General features: G+C 36.2%; 1 protein-coding gene across 2 annotated transcripts; it reads left to right on the forward strand.

Annotated features, from left to right (window-relative positions):
- The first annotated feature begins 20 nt into the window (after window positions 1-20).
- LOC124171904 lies at window positions 21-10,023 on the forward strand. 2 transcript variants are annotated; one of them, XM_046551317.1, is made up of 7 exons: window positions 21-270; window positions 373-677; window positions 769-927; window positions 999-1,140; window positions 1,278-1,420; window positions 2,464-2,537; window positions 5,593-10,023. In XM_046551317.1, the coding sequence occupies exons 1-7, from the start codon at window positions 127-129 to the stop codon at window positions 5,625-5,627; spliced, it is 1,002 nt and encodes a 333-aa protein (XP_046407273.1). In that variant the 5' UTR covers window positions 21-126; the 3' UTR covers window positions 5,628-10,023. The 2 variants fall into 2 exon arrangements, with proteins under 2 accessions (XP_046407273.1, XP_046407263.1); XM_046551307.1 differs by lacking the exon at window positions 5,593-10,023 and adding an exon at window positions 4,791-5,210.
- The last annotated feature ends 6,580 nt before the right edge of the window (window positions 10,024-16,603 follow it).

The raw sequence follows: 16,603 nt of genomic DNA on the forward strand, positions 1-16,603 counted from the left end.
ACAAAATCCAAGCTCTTTTGTTCCTGTTTTTGGTACCGTAAACAAAAATACATTCTGGGTGTCTGATCTTCATACTCATCTCTGTTATATATTACCCGCCAATTTATCGTGTGTATAATTGTGACTATGAATAGTTACTTTATGCAGAAGGTTCAATACATCCTTACCTATCCTCAGAAAGTTTTTAACCTTCCGTCTGTAATTATTAACATGTTTATCCTGACTATCTTGTTGTCCTTGGCACATACGTCGTATTTGAAAATAGGACAGGTTTGTTGAAGAGAAATTTTTTTAAATTCAGTGGTAATCGTAAGCATGCTGATATTTTTGTGATATCCCGGTGGGTCCTTAATGTGACGTGTATTATTTCAGGCATGCAAAGAGAGATTGAAAGCTAAGAAGCTTCATTGGAACCGCATCGCAACTTCACTGTGGCAAATCGTGTGTTGTGTAATTTTGATATTGATCTGCTCTCATCGATTGTACACCTTGTTACCTTCCCCGAATGAGGGTAATTCAACTAAAGAGACTAATGAATCGTCGGAAGTAGTATTTTCTTTGATCTGTGCCTTTCATATACACGAAGCATGTATGTCATGCAGATTAAACGGATTCGGTAGGGTATCCATTCGTTGGTTGCTAGCAACAACAGCACTCTGCATATCATATGCCGCAAAGTATGTACCTTTATTAAAAACTTTAATTACTAATATATTATGGTGTTAATAAATGATTATTCCGTGCCGTGATTGTTCCACTTCTCCGTAGGTGTTTCAAAGTCAGCATAATATCAGTGTTGACTTGGAGCGCGACATCTTTGATTATGGATTTAATATGCGTTTCCATAAATATAGCGGAAATGGTTAATAGGAAGCCAATGGGGGCGAATGCTTCTTTATCGATCGCCGTATTGTTTACCGTTGTGTGGTAAGAATACATAGATGTGGAAAATGTGCAATATTGCTTAACTCATTTTAATGCCTGTAATTTCATTTCAGGGCATTCTTTTATTTGTACATTTACCCATTGTTCGTCCTACTGCCAGTATCGGCAATGAATAGTCCCAAGTCGTCCATTAACTTTATGTCTCTCTTACTCCTATCCCTTTGGGGTGTTTATATTCTGGATTGGATGTCTACCGTAAGTTATGATAAATGAAAAATAATTTCTTTATATTATGTTTGTAATTGTATCAGCAACCCTAACTGAAGACATTAATCTATCATAACAGATTTTGTTACATTGTCTTCTTTTAAGATATTTATTATTTTTTTCAGCCTTTTTTTAAATTTTTGTGGATGTGTTTGACACGATCATTTCCATCCAATTGGATGATCCGTATTTTCTCTATCAAGAGGAATGAGGTAGCTGAAAAATTACTTTTGATCAGGAAAGGAGAAAGAGAAAAAGAGCAGGCAATGTAAGTGAAAGTAGAGTTTAGGTATGCTTCCAGAGACTTGCATTTAAGTGCTATTATTACATTTTTTTTCAAAAACACCTAGTTTGCCTTGAAATAATTCATTTTGCTCATTTTATTGAATTTCTCCATTATGGAATTAATTATACGTGATATTATTTATGTATTTGAGCCAGGGACTAATTCAGCTATCTACAGGTAGTTTTAAGGGCTGGTTTACAATAGAACATAAGCTGTAAGGTATAAGAGAGAAGCATAGCAGAAATTGCTCGTCTCCAATGGGAGATTTGAGCTGCAAAAAAGTTATAAATCAAGGCACCAATGGAAATAGTAAAATTCCAATATCATGTCTGGTACCTGAGGTAAATTTGTTTTTATCACATCTTATTTCACATGATGCCGAAATTATCAAAGCTTCTATTTGCAAATTGTATTCTTCCGCACTATCAATGAGCTTATTATAATAAGCTTGTTGATAGTGTGGAAGAATATATCATATATATGCACTAGATAACTTGGTAGGTACCTAATTTGTCTATTTTCTAATCATGTTGAGCGACTTCATGCAAGTATTGTTAGTGTTATTACTCATAATATTAATGTATTTCTGTATCCTCAGGTGCTAGCCAACATCTAACTCCTGAATTTTTTCAAATAACATGTAATGTCTCTCTCTGTGAAGTGTAATCATGATATTCACTCCTATATTTTTTTGTATATGTAATATATGCCATGCCTTTCATGGAGCTTTCATTTCTTAGTCATACAACTATGTTTAATGGAATTACCTACCACCCACTTGCTGTCTGGAGGTACTGCACTGACAGTATTAATGCTCAAGGTGTGCTCTGATTGGCTATCAGTAAGATGTATGACACAACGATGAACATTGACCATCTTTGTTATGGTTTATGTCCCTTGTAGAATAGCAATTTGGCTCCCTGATTGCTTTTGACTTATAGCTTATACATCATTGTTGGCCAACCCTAATACTTCTAATTACTGGTTTTTTAATTGAGTTATTTCATTGGAAATATTTCTTTCAGGGCTAATCATTTTGCACAAAGTGAAGAGATGAAAATCAGACAAAATTCTCAATCTGTGGTTCAAACTATAAAATGTAAGTACACCAATCTGGTCCTGTTAATAAACATGATTGTCTGGGGGGAAACTTGGTGGAGTGTAGGAATTTCATAAGCAATCCTATCATAGTAAAACCTCAATGTAACGAATTCGATGGGACCGTAAAAATGACTATGTACTTCGTTAGTTTATTATATGGAGGAGATTTGCAATTTTACACTGTCATAAGATGAGGAAAGAGTTCCCACAGATTGACTATTTAAGCTACAAATATAGTTGCTACAGTGAACTCAAAATGGCATGTTCTTTTAGAGGATGAGAAATTCTGATGGCAGACTAATAAAGAAGCGCATTATCGTAAAAGTCCTTGTGTCTCTGACAGATTCACTTGCCAATGAATTCAAATTCCAGAAGACTTAAAGAAGAGTTGGAGAGGTGAAATTTTGCATGAACGCGGGGAACCGAATTATTTGCAGGAAAATTCTTACCTCCCCCACTTTCCTGCTGACATCTAGAGTACGAGGAAATTAGAAATATCTTCTTATATAGTTACTCCCTCGCACATTTGGGTATGATGTCAGGCATTGAAGTTGCAATCTAATTGAAGCTGAATTTACCCTGGAAATATTTTGTGTTATGTGCAGTGGCAGAAATATTTAACGCACAGCTCATTAGCATGTTAATGCATCCAACTCAGGAAGTACTTGAAGATGCCCGTCTTCCAAAATTTTGTCAAATTATTGTTCTCATACAACCAGGAATTTTTGAATTATATATCATTTGTATGGAATAAATTCAATCATATGTGTCACATAAAGGCTCAAAAGAAACATTATTTTTGCTGATGACTCACCAAAATTGGAGTTACTGCTGCTCAGACATGATGAAATGGAAAGAATAAGATTTGAATAGAAAAAAATATCAGTATATGTAAAGAATAACCTCACCTAATTGAGTTAATTGAAGGTTTCTGTGACACCTGGAAGATCTATTCTCCATATGCATGTTCGGGATTCATTTAACCTTCCCCATATCCGATTGATCTCCCAAGGTCATGGCATTGTTCTTGGTTGGATGAGCACCAAACTTGTCTACATAAGCTGGTAAGTTTTACCCTTATATCATTTTGACCTGAAGATGGTTACTGAAATGAAGTCAAAACTGTATGTCCACTAATATCAACTCTCATGGTAGGAACCTGGAAGACATGTTGAATTTTTCTGCAACCTAGAATCTGTATTTAAAAAAATATCTTTTTATATTCCAAATATCTTTCTGCAACATGCTAAACTTGTCCCTATTATTAAAATGCTAAGTTGGGCCCAGCTCTGTGAAGAATTAAAGTTTCAATTTGACCAATGAACCTGATTGAAAAGAGAATGATTCAAGTGTGAAAAGGTTGAAACTATTCTTGGTGGAAGTTGGGGAAAGATTTCATTTTTTAACAGAATCAAGACAATGACCAGGAAATTTGTGTAGGGTATTCTTGGATGCGGACTAAGGGTTTTCATACGGAGAGGATACTGCATGAATCCTCCCTTTCCTAAAAATTGCATTCTCCCTCCAAAACACCCTAAAGAACATTGCTAAAAGCATTAATTTGTATGGATATGATATTGAAATTGGTGCTATGTAATCTCAGCACAATAAGAGTGTCATGATTTAGTATAGGTCATGAGTATTTTGTATATATTATCTAAATTAAATATAAAAAATATATTTTCTTGCATTGAATCTGTTTGAGATATGAGATGGAAAATCTGCCAGCACCTGTAAGCTTAGTGAAATGTTATTTTTATACTTGCAAAGTAAATTAATTGGGATGTAACTATGCAGGTTTTGCTAAATATTATTTTGTGTCCGTCATTAAATGGCATTGTGACGAGAAAGTATGAGTTCCCAAGGAGGCAACTGTCAATAAAGATCATGGTGATGAGTTCTGCATCTGAATAATGGGCCTCATCAACTGTTCCAAGCCAATATAGGAGATGCAAAGTGAAACACTTTTTATGTGGAAAGTGCAAAGTGTTTCACTTTATATCTCATAATGGATCTCAACAAAGTATCTGCCTCATCCATCCAATTCACCAATGTAAGAGATTGTTGACCATTTTTGTTGCACCTGCTTTTAATTGGTTTCACCCTATCTCTCTGACCTTTTCAGACCCTGTAAAAAGTAACTGTATATTGAATTGTATTTTTATGTATCACTCTTTCATAATTGGTCGTATGACCTGAAGTCCAAATTTGGAGTAAAATAGTCTAAATTTGCAATCTTTTTTGTGTCTAGGCGTCCTTCTGTTGAAGAAAAAGCTTAGAAGAATGAGAGAGAGGAAAAATCTTGATATGGGTTTTGAATCTGAAAATAACTCAGAAGAGGTTATCAATCCATTATTGGACAGTGACACAATTGAAGACTGAATAGTTGATTTATGATTATTTTTCACTATACCGTATTATACATGAGATATTCCTCATACTCATCCAAATAGCATTCAGCTGTTCCTCATGGAGAAATTTGTGCAAACGTTTCTGTGGCATGTTCGTTATCGGTGATGTTTTCTGGGTACTCTAGGCTCATTAGTCTGTTGCCATTGATGACAGTTTCGAAAGCCATCTTGCTTTCAAAATCAATCATATGACCTCCCTCTAAGGGCAAAGATACATACATAATTGGTAAAGGAGAGCCTCTTTTATCCAAAGCAGATTAGAGAAGCCTTGGAAATCTACAAGATGGAAAACTTAAACAGAGATAGTGGCTACCCCATTGGTAGCATGTGGAAGAGAGTGCTAGCCAATCAGCATTCAGCATATTGATGGAATGCACTGTGTGAATTATTATTATTATAGTATTCTACCGATTAAGGTAGGTTTCCATGGAGTGTTCAAGAAGTGATCTGGAAGCCTTCCTTTCTTTCCAGCACTTCCTTCTTTAATTCACTGTAAGGCCTAATCCCTTTCAATCTAGCTAAAAATCCTATTCTTTTCCTTCCTCTCCCTCGTTACCCTAACATTCTACCCTCTAACACCATTTTCTACATCCCCTCCCCGCTAAGCACTAACTCCATCCATACCTTCTGTCTCCTCCGTAGGCAGCAAAATAACGACCTTCTCATCTTCAACCTGAAGACAAAAGAATGATGGCTTTCAAAACTGTTGTCACTCGCTACAGACAAACACAGCTGGAGTATACAGAAAACTGCACCCATCATGTTCCTCATGGAGATGGCTCTTGTCAAGATTTTGGCCATGAGAATGATTTTCCCTGCCTTGCTGAAAAATGAAAATATGATCAGCATAGAATGTTTTGAGTGTTTTCTATCAGAAGAATTCCTGGGTAAGAATAATGGCCCTTCATACCTCATGAGTGAACATCCACCAATTCATATTGTTCCATAGAAATACAGTATGCTTTAGATTAAGGTTTCATTACATTCCCCACTCTTGATCGTATTAATGTTATCAACATGCAACGTGTATTTTTTAACTTTTGGCAGCAGAATTGAAAATGCATGAATGATTTTTCCTAATTTTGGTCCCCTAAGTTATTTTGAAAATTATGTTTCTAGTCAGTCATCTCAAAGATCCACTTTGGTACATATTCTCCTATCTACTTTAATGTTTGCTGTCTCTAAAATCCATGCTTATTGCTTGTATGCATCTTCTTAGTGTTATTCAAAGTTGTGATTTGTGTGATGATTCATTCAAACAGTCCAAATATATCCCTCTTTAAAAATATATTTGCTAAAGTTAGTATAATTTTTGCATTAAATTTATACTTTTTCTGTGATGTTTACTGACTACTTAGAATATTTTGTTTATTTTTTTGGTGCCTTATGAGTCAGATTTGGCTGGATTACATGTGTGATGTGATGAGGCTGTATGTATTTAAATTTTCCCACTTGCTCAGGTGGCATCAATTTTTTGGATTTTAAAAATTCCATTGGTGTGTGCTGGTATAGCAAATAGCTTTCCACCATGCCTCACTTGCCATACTGAAGAAATATATGGCTATAGGATCAGTTTGTAAATAGATTATTTGATCTAAAAGTCTATTATTATCTACTTAATAATAATTTTTGCTTTAATTATGGTTTTTAATTATCATCCATTTGTGTATTTGCTGCAAAACAGCAAAATTATCGCGTTATTTATGACTTTCTGGCTTACTGGTGGGTTTAAGTACTTCCAAATCTTCTGCAAAAGATCTGCTTTTTACTCATCTCCACATCCAACTGAAAGTTAAAAAACAATCTAAATGAAAGGGAATATCATTTTTTCTTTGTGTTTGTGATGCATCTGTAATGCTTTCAATGTACTTTACTGCACAACCATAGTAGATTTTATTATCTTCATTTCATTTACTGTTCTCTTATCACATCAGCCTCCAACCTTGTTATTCGTACAATGATTCTTGAAATGACCCTTAAATCTGCCAGGAAATCTATTGGTATTTAATTTCTGATTTTAATCCTCAATGTCAATTCCTTAACTGTAAGACTGACTTCACCACCTCGTAAATCTGAGCTTTACATTCATAGATTGTTTACAGCTGCATTAGTGTGTGTGGCTTGTGTTATGTGCAGTGTCCTTTTGTACATTATTAAACTGTAAATGTATGTATCACTGAAGCAATGCCAAAACATCAAGCAACATGCAATGAAGCTTTGTGCATCCCTGTAATGCTGCTTGTGGAATATTGAAATAACTTGGCGTTGGTTGAAAATGTATTTGAAAAGTAGATAAAATTTTCCACTTTTTTGTTCATCGTCTTGCTAAATATTGGAGCTAGTATGCTCAGAGTTTAATTGTGTATCAGGTCAATTTGGTTAATCTGGACTCAATAGGACTTTATGGTATGGACTTTACCACTGGACCGGAGTGGAATGACCCATATCTGGAACCATGAGACCTTGGTTATATGTTATGTACAAGCAAATCCGGGAGGAATTCAACAGTTACAACCTTATTGTGTGTGGGATTTACTTGGATTGGAACCTGGTCTTTTTGTACTGGCCACAGTTTTAGCTTACTATGCATTGGGCATGTTTTAAAATCCAGGCAGGATATGTTAGGAGACGATTGTGGGTGTACATGGATGCATTAAAGTGGGCACTTAAGATTGAAGTGAAGTAATTTCATAAATTGGTGATGCAAGATGCACTTTTTATTAAGTGGACTATAGGGTTCAGTCCTACATCAACCTGAACCTTCTTTACCTCAAGATCCTGATTGACATCCTTTGTCAAAGATTTTTTATTTACCTTACTAAATCATTCCCCCTAGCTTGAAATGATGCATTATTCAGGCCAGAGGTTCTATTTAGTACAGGACAGTTTTGAAATTCATGGATGATGGTGAGGTAGGTATCATTTTTGCTTGGTGTACATAAGACACCTTAAGTCAATGTTGGTTATACCTTAGTCTTTAGTCAAATGTGGCATCTCTTACTCTTTATTATTTTGAAGAACCATTTCTTGAAGCTCAACAAACTCTGAATGTTGAAAATAATGAGAAAATACCAACTGAATATAAAACCATGATTTAAAATTTTCACTTTGTATTTTTTCTCAGAGGCTGAAAAATATCCTTAAAAAAATGATTTTGGGCTGTTAGACTGGCTGCCATTTTACCATTTAAACGGTGTCATCAAGTTGAATCAGCTTTAGAGTTTGGCTATAATAAATAGGTTTTCATTCAAAATTGCTTTGCATGTCAATATTCTCCTACCAGCTTTGTCTGTATCATACTAATGAGGAGACTTGCCTTTGAAATGAGGGTACTATTGGCAGCTGTAACTTCTAAGTACTATCAGAATAATGGTTGTTGCAATAATCGAAGGTCACAATATTATCATGTGCCAATTATGGTCCATCCAATGTTATAAACTTGCTTAAGAAGGTTCTCACTGATCAGTATGTGGGTAGAGTTTATGTATTATGTAATTTTTTTTGCATGTTGAACAAAGCTGCTTGAGTGTGAATGAATGGATGAAAAAAGAAAAAACAAAGTAATCAGAAGCCTTAAAGTATGCTTTTCAAATTGTCCTCTTAAGTACCTCTTTGATGGTCAAATTTTGTGCGTCAAAGTGTTAAATTTGATGTTAAATGCAAGAATCAGTGTGTGAAGTGTACTCCGGTATTGCTAAAGTTTTCAGTGTGGTTAAGAGAGATTGAATATACCTACTTATTTTTCATTTTCTTGTTATGATGATCAAAGTTTGATGGTTGATCTCACTGTTGGCTTTAAATGAAGACTGATGATTAGGTTAGAATTGGTAAAATGCGGTTCCCTCTGTTAATGTTACTCTTCATTATTCTAAGTGAATGTTTGGAAGTGTTGGATTAATTTATTGTTTACATGAGTGAGGGGATTTAGATGGAGGATTAATTAATTAAACTTTACAAATTTATGATAACTTTCCCTTCATAATTATTCTTTTATTGAGCTAGTTTGGCTGATGTCCTTGGCGTGGCGGGCATCTTTGTGCTGTGTCATAAAAAGAGGAAAGGAGCTTCGGCCTTGTCTTAACTAAAGCGTTGCTAGCAAGCACATAGCCGGGGAGGATGATGTATGGGCCTTAGCTACCTGAGAAATGTTTTCAGCTTTCCTAATAATGTATTGAGTGATAAACTGATATTTTAAGTGAAAGTTATTTTACATATGATCATGTTAAGAAAAATATTTATATATGTATATTTATACAACTTTGAATGAATATCTCAGTTAACTAGTCTAAATGGCAATGGAATTTGTTAACTTTTGGCATTTAAACGTTGACTTAGCATTAGACTTAGCCCCCTGAAATAAATTTCTGGCTTCATGCTTGTTCTTGAGGGATTTGCTGGGTTGTACCTACATTCCCTTCAAATATTTGTCCCTCACCTCAAAGCTTGCTTGTGGTCACTTCTTCCCCTTTTTTCCATATATCATCGCATTGATAAAGGCTGGTTAATTTATTTTAGAATCCCTAGGTATCCATTTACTAATTCTTATGCACTCCTCATTCATTCGTTGTTTTTTTCTGTCTCGTCATACTGAATACCTTCTATTTATTTAAGCTCCCACCCATTCCATTCTCTCTGCTGCTTGGTAAAAAAGAGGTGTTTCAATTTGAAAATATGCAGGAATTTGAGCACCAAGATACATTTAATCACAATGGTTGGTGGCTAACTGGCATGGATGCTCTAAGTAGTTGTTTTTATGTTATTTTTTGTGAAGTCAGAGACTTGTTGAAAAATGTTCAAGTTCATGTTTTACTAATATTAAGTGTTTTAATATTGAACCATTCTTTAATGTTCCTATGCAGTCCATATTGTCAAAAAGTTCATTGTCACACATATTGTTATGAATAAATTTATATATATTACAGAATTATTTTTGACATTTTATGATGTTTCCTATTACCATATTTCATCATTTTCATGTTGGTTCTTTAAGTAAAAAATGCTGGTTATGTTGGGTAATCAAGACAAAATGTAGGAAAAGGTGAATAATACATTTATGATCATTTTTCTATCTTATTTTTGACCTCAGTTAATTTTTCAAGCTTTAAACAATTTTTTTTTTCACATGTTCTTTCACATCTGTGAACCTATTTTTACCTTGTATACAAAATTCCAAGTACAAGTAATGCAGTCAGGGATGCCAACTTACAAAAAATATTGGGGGGGCCCAATCAGGGGATCTTGCCCCGGGAAATTTTTTAAGTAGTGAGTTTAAGTTTTTTAAGCAAATTAGAAGAGTCATGTGATCAACATTAGAACCCTGATGACTCGAATCTTGATATCTGGACACCCCGGGGAAAATTGGCAAGCCTGGCACATTTTTTCCTCACACCCATAATGAATTTTTGAGGGGTTCGGGCCCCCTCAGGGCTCCCCATGGAGTCGGCACCATTGGATGCAATGGTCTGATGAAAATTATCATGGAAGGGCTAGTGGAAGGGGAGAATGGCAAAGGTAGGCCTTGGATGAGATACATGAGCAGGTGATGAAAGATTTAAAGTTGAAAAATTATTAAAGTGTTAAAAGATTAGCTGATATGAGAATTGAGTGAAGAGCTGCATCAAACCAATCTTCAGATTGATGATAAAATAGTAGTTGTATTTAAGGCTACAAAATTGTGAAGTCGTATCAGCACAAGGGCGTACCTAGGATCATAACTAGGGGGGAAGCCATGGTCTGGGGGGAGAGCAAGCCAAGTTGTGGCATTTAAGCATAGAAAAGGTGAATGAAACCAACATTTTAAGAAAATTATAACAGGGCTTTATTAGTTAATGAGATTATTTCCTTGAAAAAATAGTTTTATATTAGTTATATATCTTATAATAATGCACAAATTTTTGTGGGTTTAGAGAAAATTTGTTGGATACTTTCGTTTCAATTCAGCACTGATTTTGCCTAAAGACTTTCGTGATTTTTGCTTTTGCCCCCCCTGCTCCTCGCTGGGTACGCCTATGTATCAGCAAGAAGTATTTGATACACTAATTGGTACCCTTTAACGTCTTCATGCAAAAGAGAATCTGGTAGCCTACCAAATGATGTGGTACTATGCAGGGGTGCAGCTAGGAATCAAGGCTGGGGGGGTTTAGGTGCGACTAATACCAGGGTGTGTGGGGGTATGGAATATCCACCAGGATAATCGGTTGGTGCGAGATTAATATATTGCGGAATTTTAAGATAAATGGTTCAAAATGGTGAGTTTTACGGCTTTTGGACAGATATTTTATTAATCCTTACACTATTCTTTTAGTAATATTAATCAAATTAAGTAAAATGGATTAAACTTAAAAATTTCTCTGAGCTCTGGGGGGAGTTTTATCCCCCAAGACCCCCCTCGCTGCGCCACTGGTACTATGGTCTTCTCTTGTAACCATAATGCCGCATTGTGTTTGTCATATGCTCCTTCCCACATATCACAAAATATCTATTAAATGTCTACAAAATATCTAGAACGTCTTCAGTTAATATCTAGAAAATATCTTGTAATATCGTCTAGACATTTTGTAGATATATGAATGCCCGCTTTTCTGATATCTACAAGATATCTTCTAGACATTCATATTCAAATTGGATCCACTCAAAATTCAGGACAAATGCCTAGAATATAATATATTTTGGTTTAGCAAGACTTTATTATTCATCTGGTAGCTTGCTGGTGGAGCAGGATGTGATGGTAGGGTGTCTTAATTCTGGGGATTCTTTCTTAATATTGTAGCCTCCCTGGCTTTCGCTTCTTTTAAATGGGGGCTTCCTCCTCTGATTCCAAATTTGAAGTTTCCAAAGCAGCTAACAATATCCTTTTAGCTTTCTCAAAGGAGTCTGCAACATTATCAATGAATGTTGATTCGGTATATCCTGCAGTGTATGTCTTGAAGAATTTTAATGCAACTTTTTGCTAATGTATTTAAACACCTTCATCAGGGCTATGGATGAATATGAGTAACTGTGATACATTATAGGTTATGGCTGTGATTGTTACGATAATAAAAAAATTAGTTTTAAATTAAATAAAAAGAAGAAATAAGAATTTTGACAAACCTTTTATTCCACTGAATTGGATTTGTGTATTGATGGTAATCAAGCAGAGACAGTTCATAGTTAGCTATCAATTTTTATTAATCAAATAATGATAAATTTAGCTAAAATTGTCGATGTCTACTCTTTTATCACAAATATTTTTGTTTTTGAAATATGAACCATTTCTTTAAATAATCACTTTGTTAAATTACTTTCAGTAGCCATACTTTCATAGAATAGACACGTTCTACTCATCCAGTAGATATTTAAAAAGCAATTTTTTGTAACTTTAAATCACTTTTATAAACATTTGCCAGAAGAGTTGCCTTTGCTTTTTAGTGCATGTCTTGAGTATGACTATCTATCCATCCACCAGAAAGCATAGCAGTTACACTTTTTTTCTAGATTCGGGAGTTTTTTTTGCTAATTTCACTGGACATATACAATAAGAGTCTATACTAAAAAATGACATATTCTAGACATGTAGCGGATATTATGTCTGGTAATTTTGTTTTATTAATGACAAAAATTAATAAGAGTGATTTCATTATCCCCCGAATAAGTCCTGCAACAATTTGTATTAAAATAATGCTGTTACTTTCTGGAGACAGTGGAGATCTCGGTGGACCCTTTAAAGGGTTACTTTGCTTCAGATTATCTTTCATGTCACACCGAGTTAGTCAGAAAAGCCATGCAAATGCTTATGATTTGTATCGGCAGAAGAGAACTAAATACAGTTTTGATCAGGAAAAATAAACTTGTAATACAACCTGGCAAATCAGGACTCTTGATTAAGACACATCTATCAAATCATTTAAGTAACGAGGATATTAAAATCATAAGGTTGGCTACTAACGGGATTAAGACATAATTATAAAAAATATATCATTATATTTTCAACAATCACCTTAAAATTCATTTCTTAATTTCAAGAATTAATGGGCTTTATCGTGCAGAAAAAAACTCAATCATGGCCTTCTTGAGGAGCCCGATTGCCTTAAGTGTACATTGAAAATGCTAAGGCGGAAATAATTATTATTTACAGTTTTTTTAGTTTTGGCATTGTTTGTTATAGGGAGTTATGGCAGTGGTAATAAGATTCACACAGCGTTAGTTCAACAAGATATATTCGGATATAAACGGATACAACTCAATGGTACATTAGGCGCGAACACACACAGAGAGACCACTAGCGTGCACCGGAAGTGCGCGCGCACACAATCGACAAACATCCAATACAATCGATAGTATCGAACAATCGATACAGGATCATAGCAGACAGACATTAAGAAACTATTGAGCACACCCTTCAACACTCCCCTTTGCTCATAGTTGCAGCCCCAATTCTTTAGTGAACTTCTGAGTCTTTATACGGTTTAATCCCTTGGTTAAAATGTCAGCTACATTTTCAGAGCTTGGGATGTGCTCATAAAATATTAAACCCTTGGATACACAGTCTTTGACATAAAAGTAACGCACTTGGACATGCTTTGAACTTTCGGCAACAACCTCATCTTTGGACCATGAAATGGCTCCCAGGTTATCACAAAAAATTTTACATGGTTGAGGACAGTAAAAGGATTGCCCTAATTCCTTCAACAAGGATGATACCCATACAACCTCTCTAGCTGCTTCCTGCATTGCAACAAATTCTGCCTCACATGTTGATTGAGACACAATCTTTTGCTTCCTTGACAACCAAGACACAGCACTGCCAGCCAGTATAAAGACATACCCACTCCTGGATTTTCTGTCCACTGTGCAGCCTGCGAAGTCTGAATCACAAAACACCCTTAAAGTTTTCCCAGTCTTTCGATAAACAAGTTTCAACTCTTTCGTTTTGAGCAAATACTTAAACACACGCTTCACAGCTCTCCAATCAGACAAAGTAGGATTTACACACTTTTGACTTAGTTTACCTATGGCACATGCAACATCTGGACGGCTTACCGTGGCAACATACATTATATGACCAATAGCTTGTTCATACAATTTTTTATCAAAGGGTTCATCACAATCAATATCAAAACCAGCTTCACACTCCTTAGCTAAAGGTGTTGACACCCCAGTCTCATTCATAATATCAAATAACTCTAACATTTGACTCACTTGGGCAGATTGGTCGAACACAACTGTCTCACTGTCAGGCATATGTAGATGAACAGAAAGAAATTGGGTGTCAGAGCCCAACATTTTGACATCCAACTTTTCTTTAATCTTACCCTTAAAACCTTCAATCATAGACTTTTTCCCAACAATCAAAAAATCGTCAACATACACAGCCACAATGAGATCCTTAGTTTCATTTACATATACACATGAATCACTCAAACAAGGTTTCAAGTCCATACCCTTCAAAATATTGTTTATATGTTTGAACCACATTCTCCCTGCTTGCTTCAACCCATAGAGACTTTTCTTTAGTTTGCACACATATTGGTTCCTATTCTTTCCCTCAATTTCGAAAAATTCAGGTTGCTCCATATATATGTCCTCATCTAAGACACCGTTCAGGTAAGCGCACTCAACATCAATGTGTTCATAACACCATTCATTCTCAGCACAGAGAGCAAGTAAAATCCTCAATGTTCTGCGTTTTACAATTGGACTGAAGGTTTCAGTGAAGTCCACCCCAGGTCTCTGCCAGAATCCCCTTGCTACAAGTCTAGCCTTAGGTCTGTTTGAGTCCCTTTTAATACTTAGAACCCACTTACAATCGATCACATTTGTATTTAACGGTCTCTTGACAATGTCCCAGACATCCTTTTTGTAAAGGTTCTCTAATTCAGCCTCCATAGCTAATCTCCATTTTCCAGATTCATTTCCCCTTAAGGCATCATTTACAGAAATGGACACACACAGATCTTGAGCCCTACAAATCATTGCAATGTTCCCACAACAAGAATGAGTCTTTTCTTTTCGAAGTCTGGAAGACCTCCTAGGAGCAAGTACATTTTCAACTCCCAAGTTAACCCCATCGTCAAGTACCCCCTCATGATTTTCATCTCCATTCATCAAGTTCTCCAAGAAAAAATCATCATCTCCTTCCTCATACTCACCATCACTCTGGACTTCAGGCTCATCCGGGTCAAAGGTCCCTTCATCATCCACATGCCATATCCAATCATTACATCTCCTTGGAATGTGAGTGATTTCACACATCTCTTTACACGGGAACACCCTCTCCTCAAAACGTACATGACATGATATAATGACACTCCTACCTTTTGGCAAATAGATTCTGTACCCCTTCACTTCTCTATCATATCCCACAAAAATACCTTCATCTGCCCTACAGTCAAACTTATTTCCAGTTGGACTCACCAGATACCAGACCTTACAACCAAACACCCGCAATCTAGAAAACTCCCCTTGGATGTCAGCCTTCTCTCCTTTCCATAATTCCAAGGGAATTTTGTTCTCAATTGCAGACGATGGACACAAATTTCTGATATGACATGCTGAACTTATTGCTTCAGCCCACAAGAAAACAGGAAGCCCTGCTTGAATAAGCAAACACCTTGCCATTTCCACTAGTGTTCTATTGGCACGTTCAGACACACCATTTTGCTCGGGGTTTCTAGGCACACTTTTCCGATGCAGAATACCCTCAGCCTTCAAATAATTCTCAAACTCAACACTTGTGTATTCGCCACCATTGTCTGATTGAAAAACACTTATTTTCACCTGATGCTGAGCCTCAACCTCTCTCTGGTATTCTCTAAAGCATTTAAATACTTCACTTTTTTTCTTGATTATCCTGACATTTGTGAATCGAGAGAAATCATCAATGAAAGTCACAAAATAATGACCTCCCCCCAACGATTGACACTGTGCCCTGCCACTTACGTCACTGTGGACAATTTCTAAAGGGCGTTCACAATTGTGATGAGCAACTTTCGGAAATGGCAACTTAGTCATTTTACCCTTCACACAGACTTCACATAATTCATCGTCCCTTTTGGAATCCTCTTTCTTGAGATCAAGACCTGGGATTCTGTTCATAGCACCTTCATGGAGATGTCCTAATCTCTCGTGCCACAACGTACTCTTGAAGGCTTTGGCCTGAAATACTTCGATTTCTGTACCACCATTGCACTCATCGTTGACAGAAACATTTGCGACGTAGCTCTCATCTGGCTCAGTCTCTAAATAATATACACCATTTTCCACTAAGGCATTGAACAACACATCACCGTCATCATGCTCTCCAATAGCTTCATTTAATCTGAACACGGTCTGTACACCTTTCTTCGCCAGCTGTCTGACAGACACAAGATTCACGTCCAACTCAGGTACCCACAGAGCATTTGATAGTGACAAGGTCCAGCTCCCACAAGAGTTTGCTAACTTGATGACAATAGTTCCCTTCCCCTTCACGGCCAGACGTCCCTTTCCAATCTTTACTTCTCCGGTGGCAGGTTGGAAATCGAAAAATCGGTGACGGTCTGGCGTCATGTGGTTCGAAGCACATGAATCTAGGTAACTAACACACTTTCTTTGGGAGCAAGCCAAAGCAAACGCCGATATGAGTCCTTTAAACTTCGGCTTGTCCCCTCCTTTCTCTTGTCTCTCCCGTGAC

This window comes from Ischnura elegans, chromosome 1 (assembly GCF_921293095.1).
Source record: "Ischnura elegans chromosome 1, ioIscEleg1.1, whole genome shotgun sequence".
NCBI lineage: Eukaryota > Metazoa > Arthropoda > Insecta > Odonata > Coenagrionidae > Ischnura > Ischnura elegans.

Excerpts from the sequence above, each read along its gene's own strand:
- LOC124171904 (XM_046551307.1), top strand. The coding sequence starts at position 127 with ATGAATAGTTACTTTATGCAGAAGGTTCAATACATCCTTACCTATCCT. Across the intron at positions 271-372 it reads CGTATTTGAAAATAGGACAG|GCATGCAAAGAGAGATTGAA; the intron begins GTTTGTTGAAGA and ends GTATTATTTCAG. Across the intron at positions 928-998 it reads GTATTGTTTACCGTTGTGTG|GGCATTCTTTTATTTGTACA; the intron begins GTAAGAATACAT and ends ATTTCATTTCAG.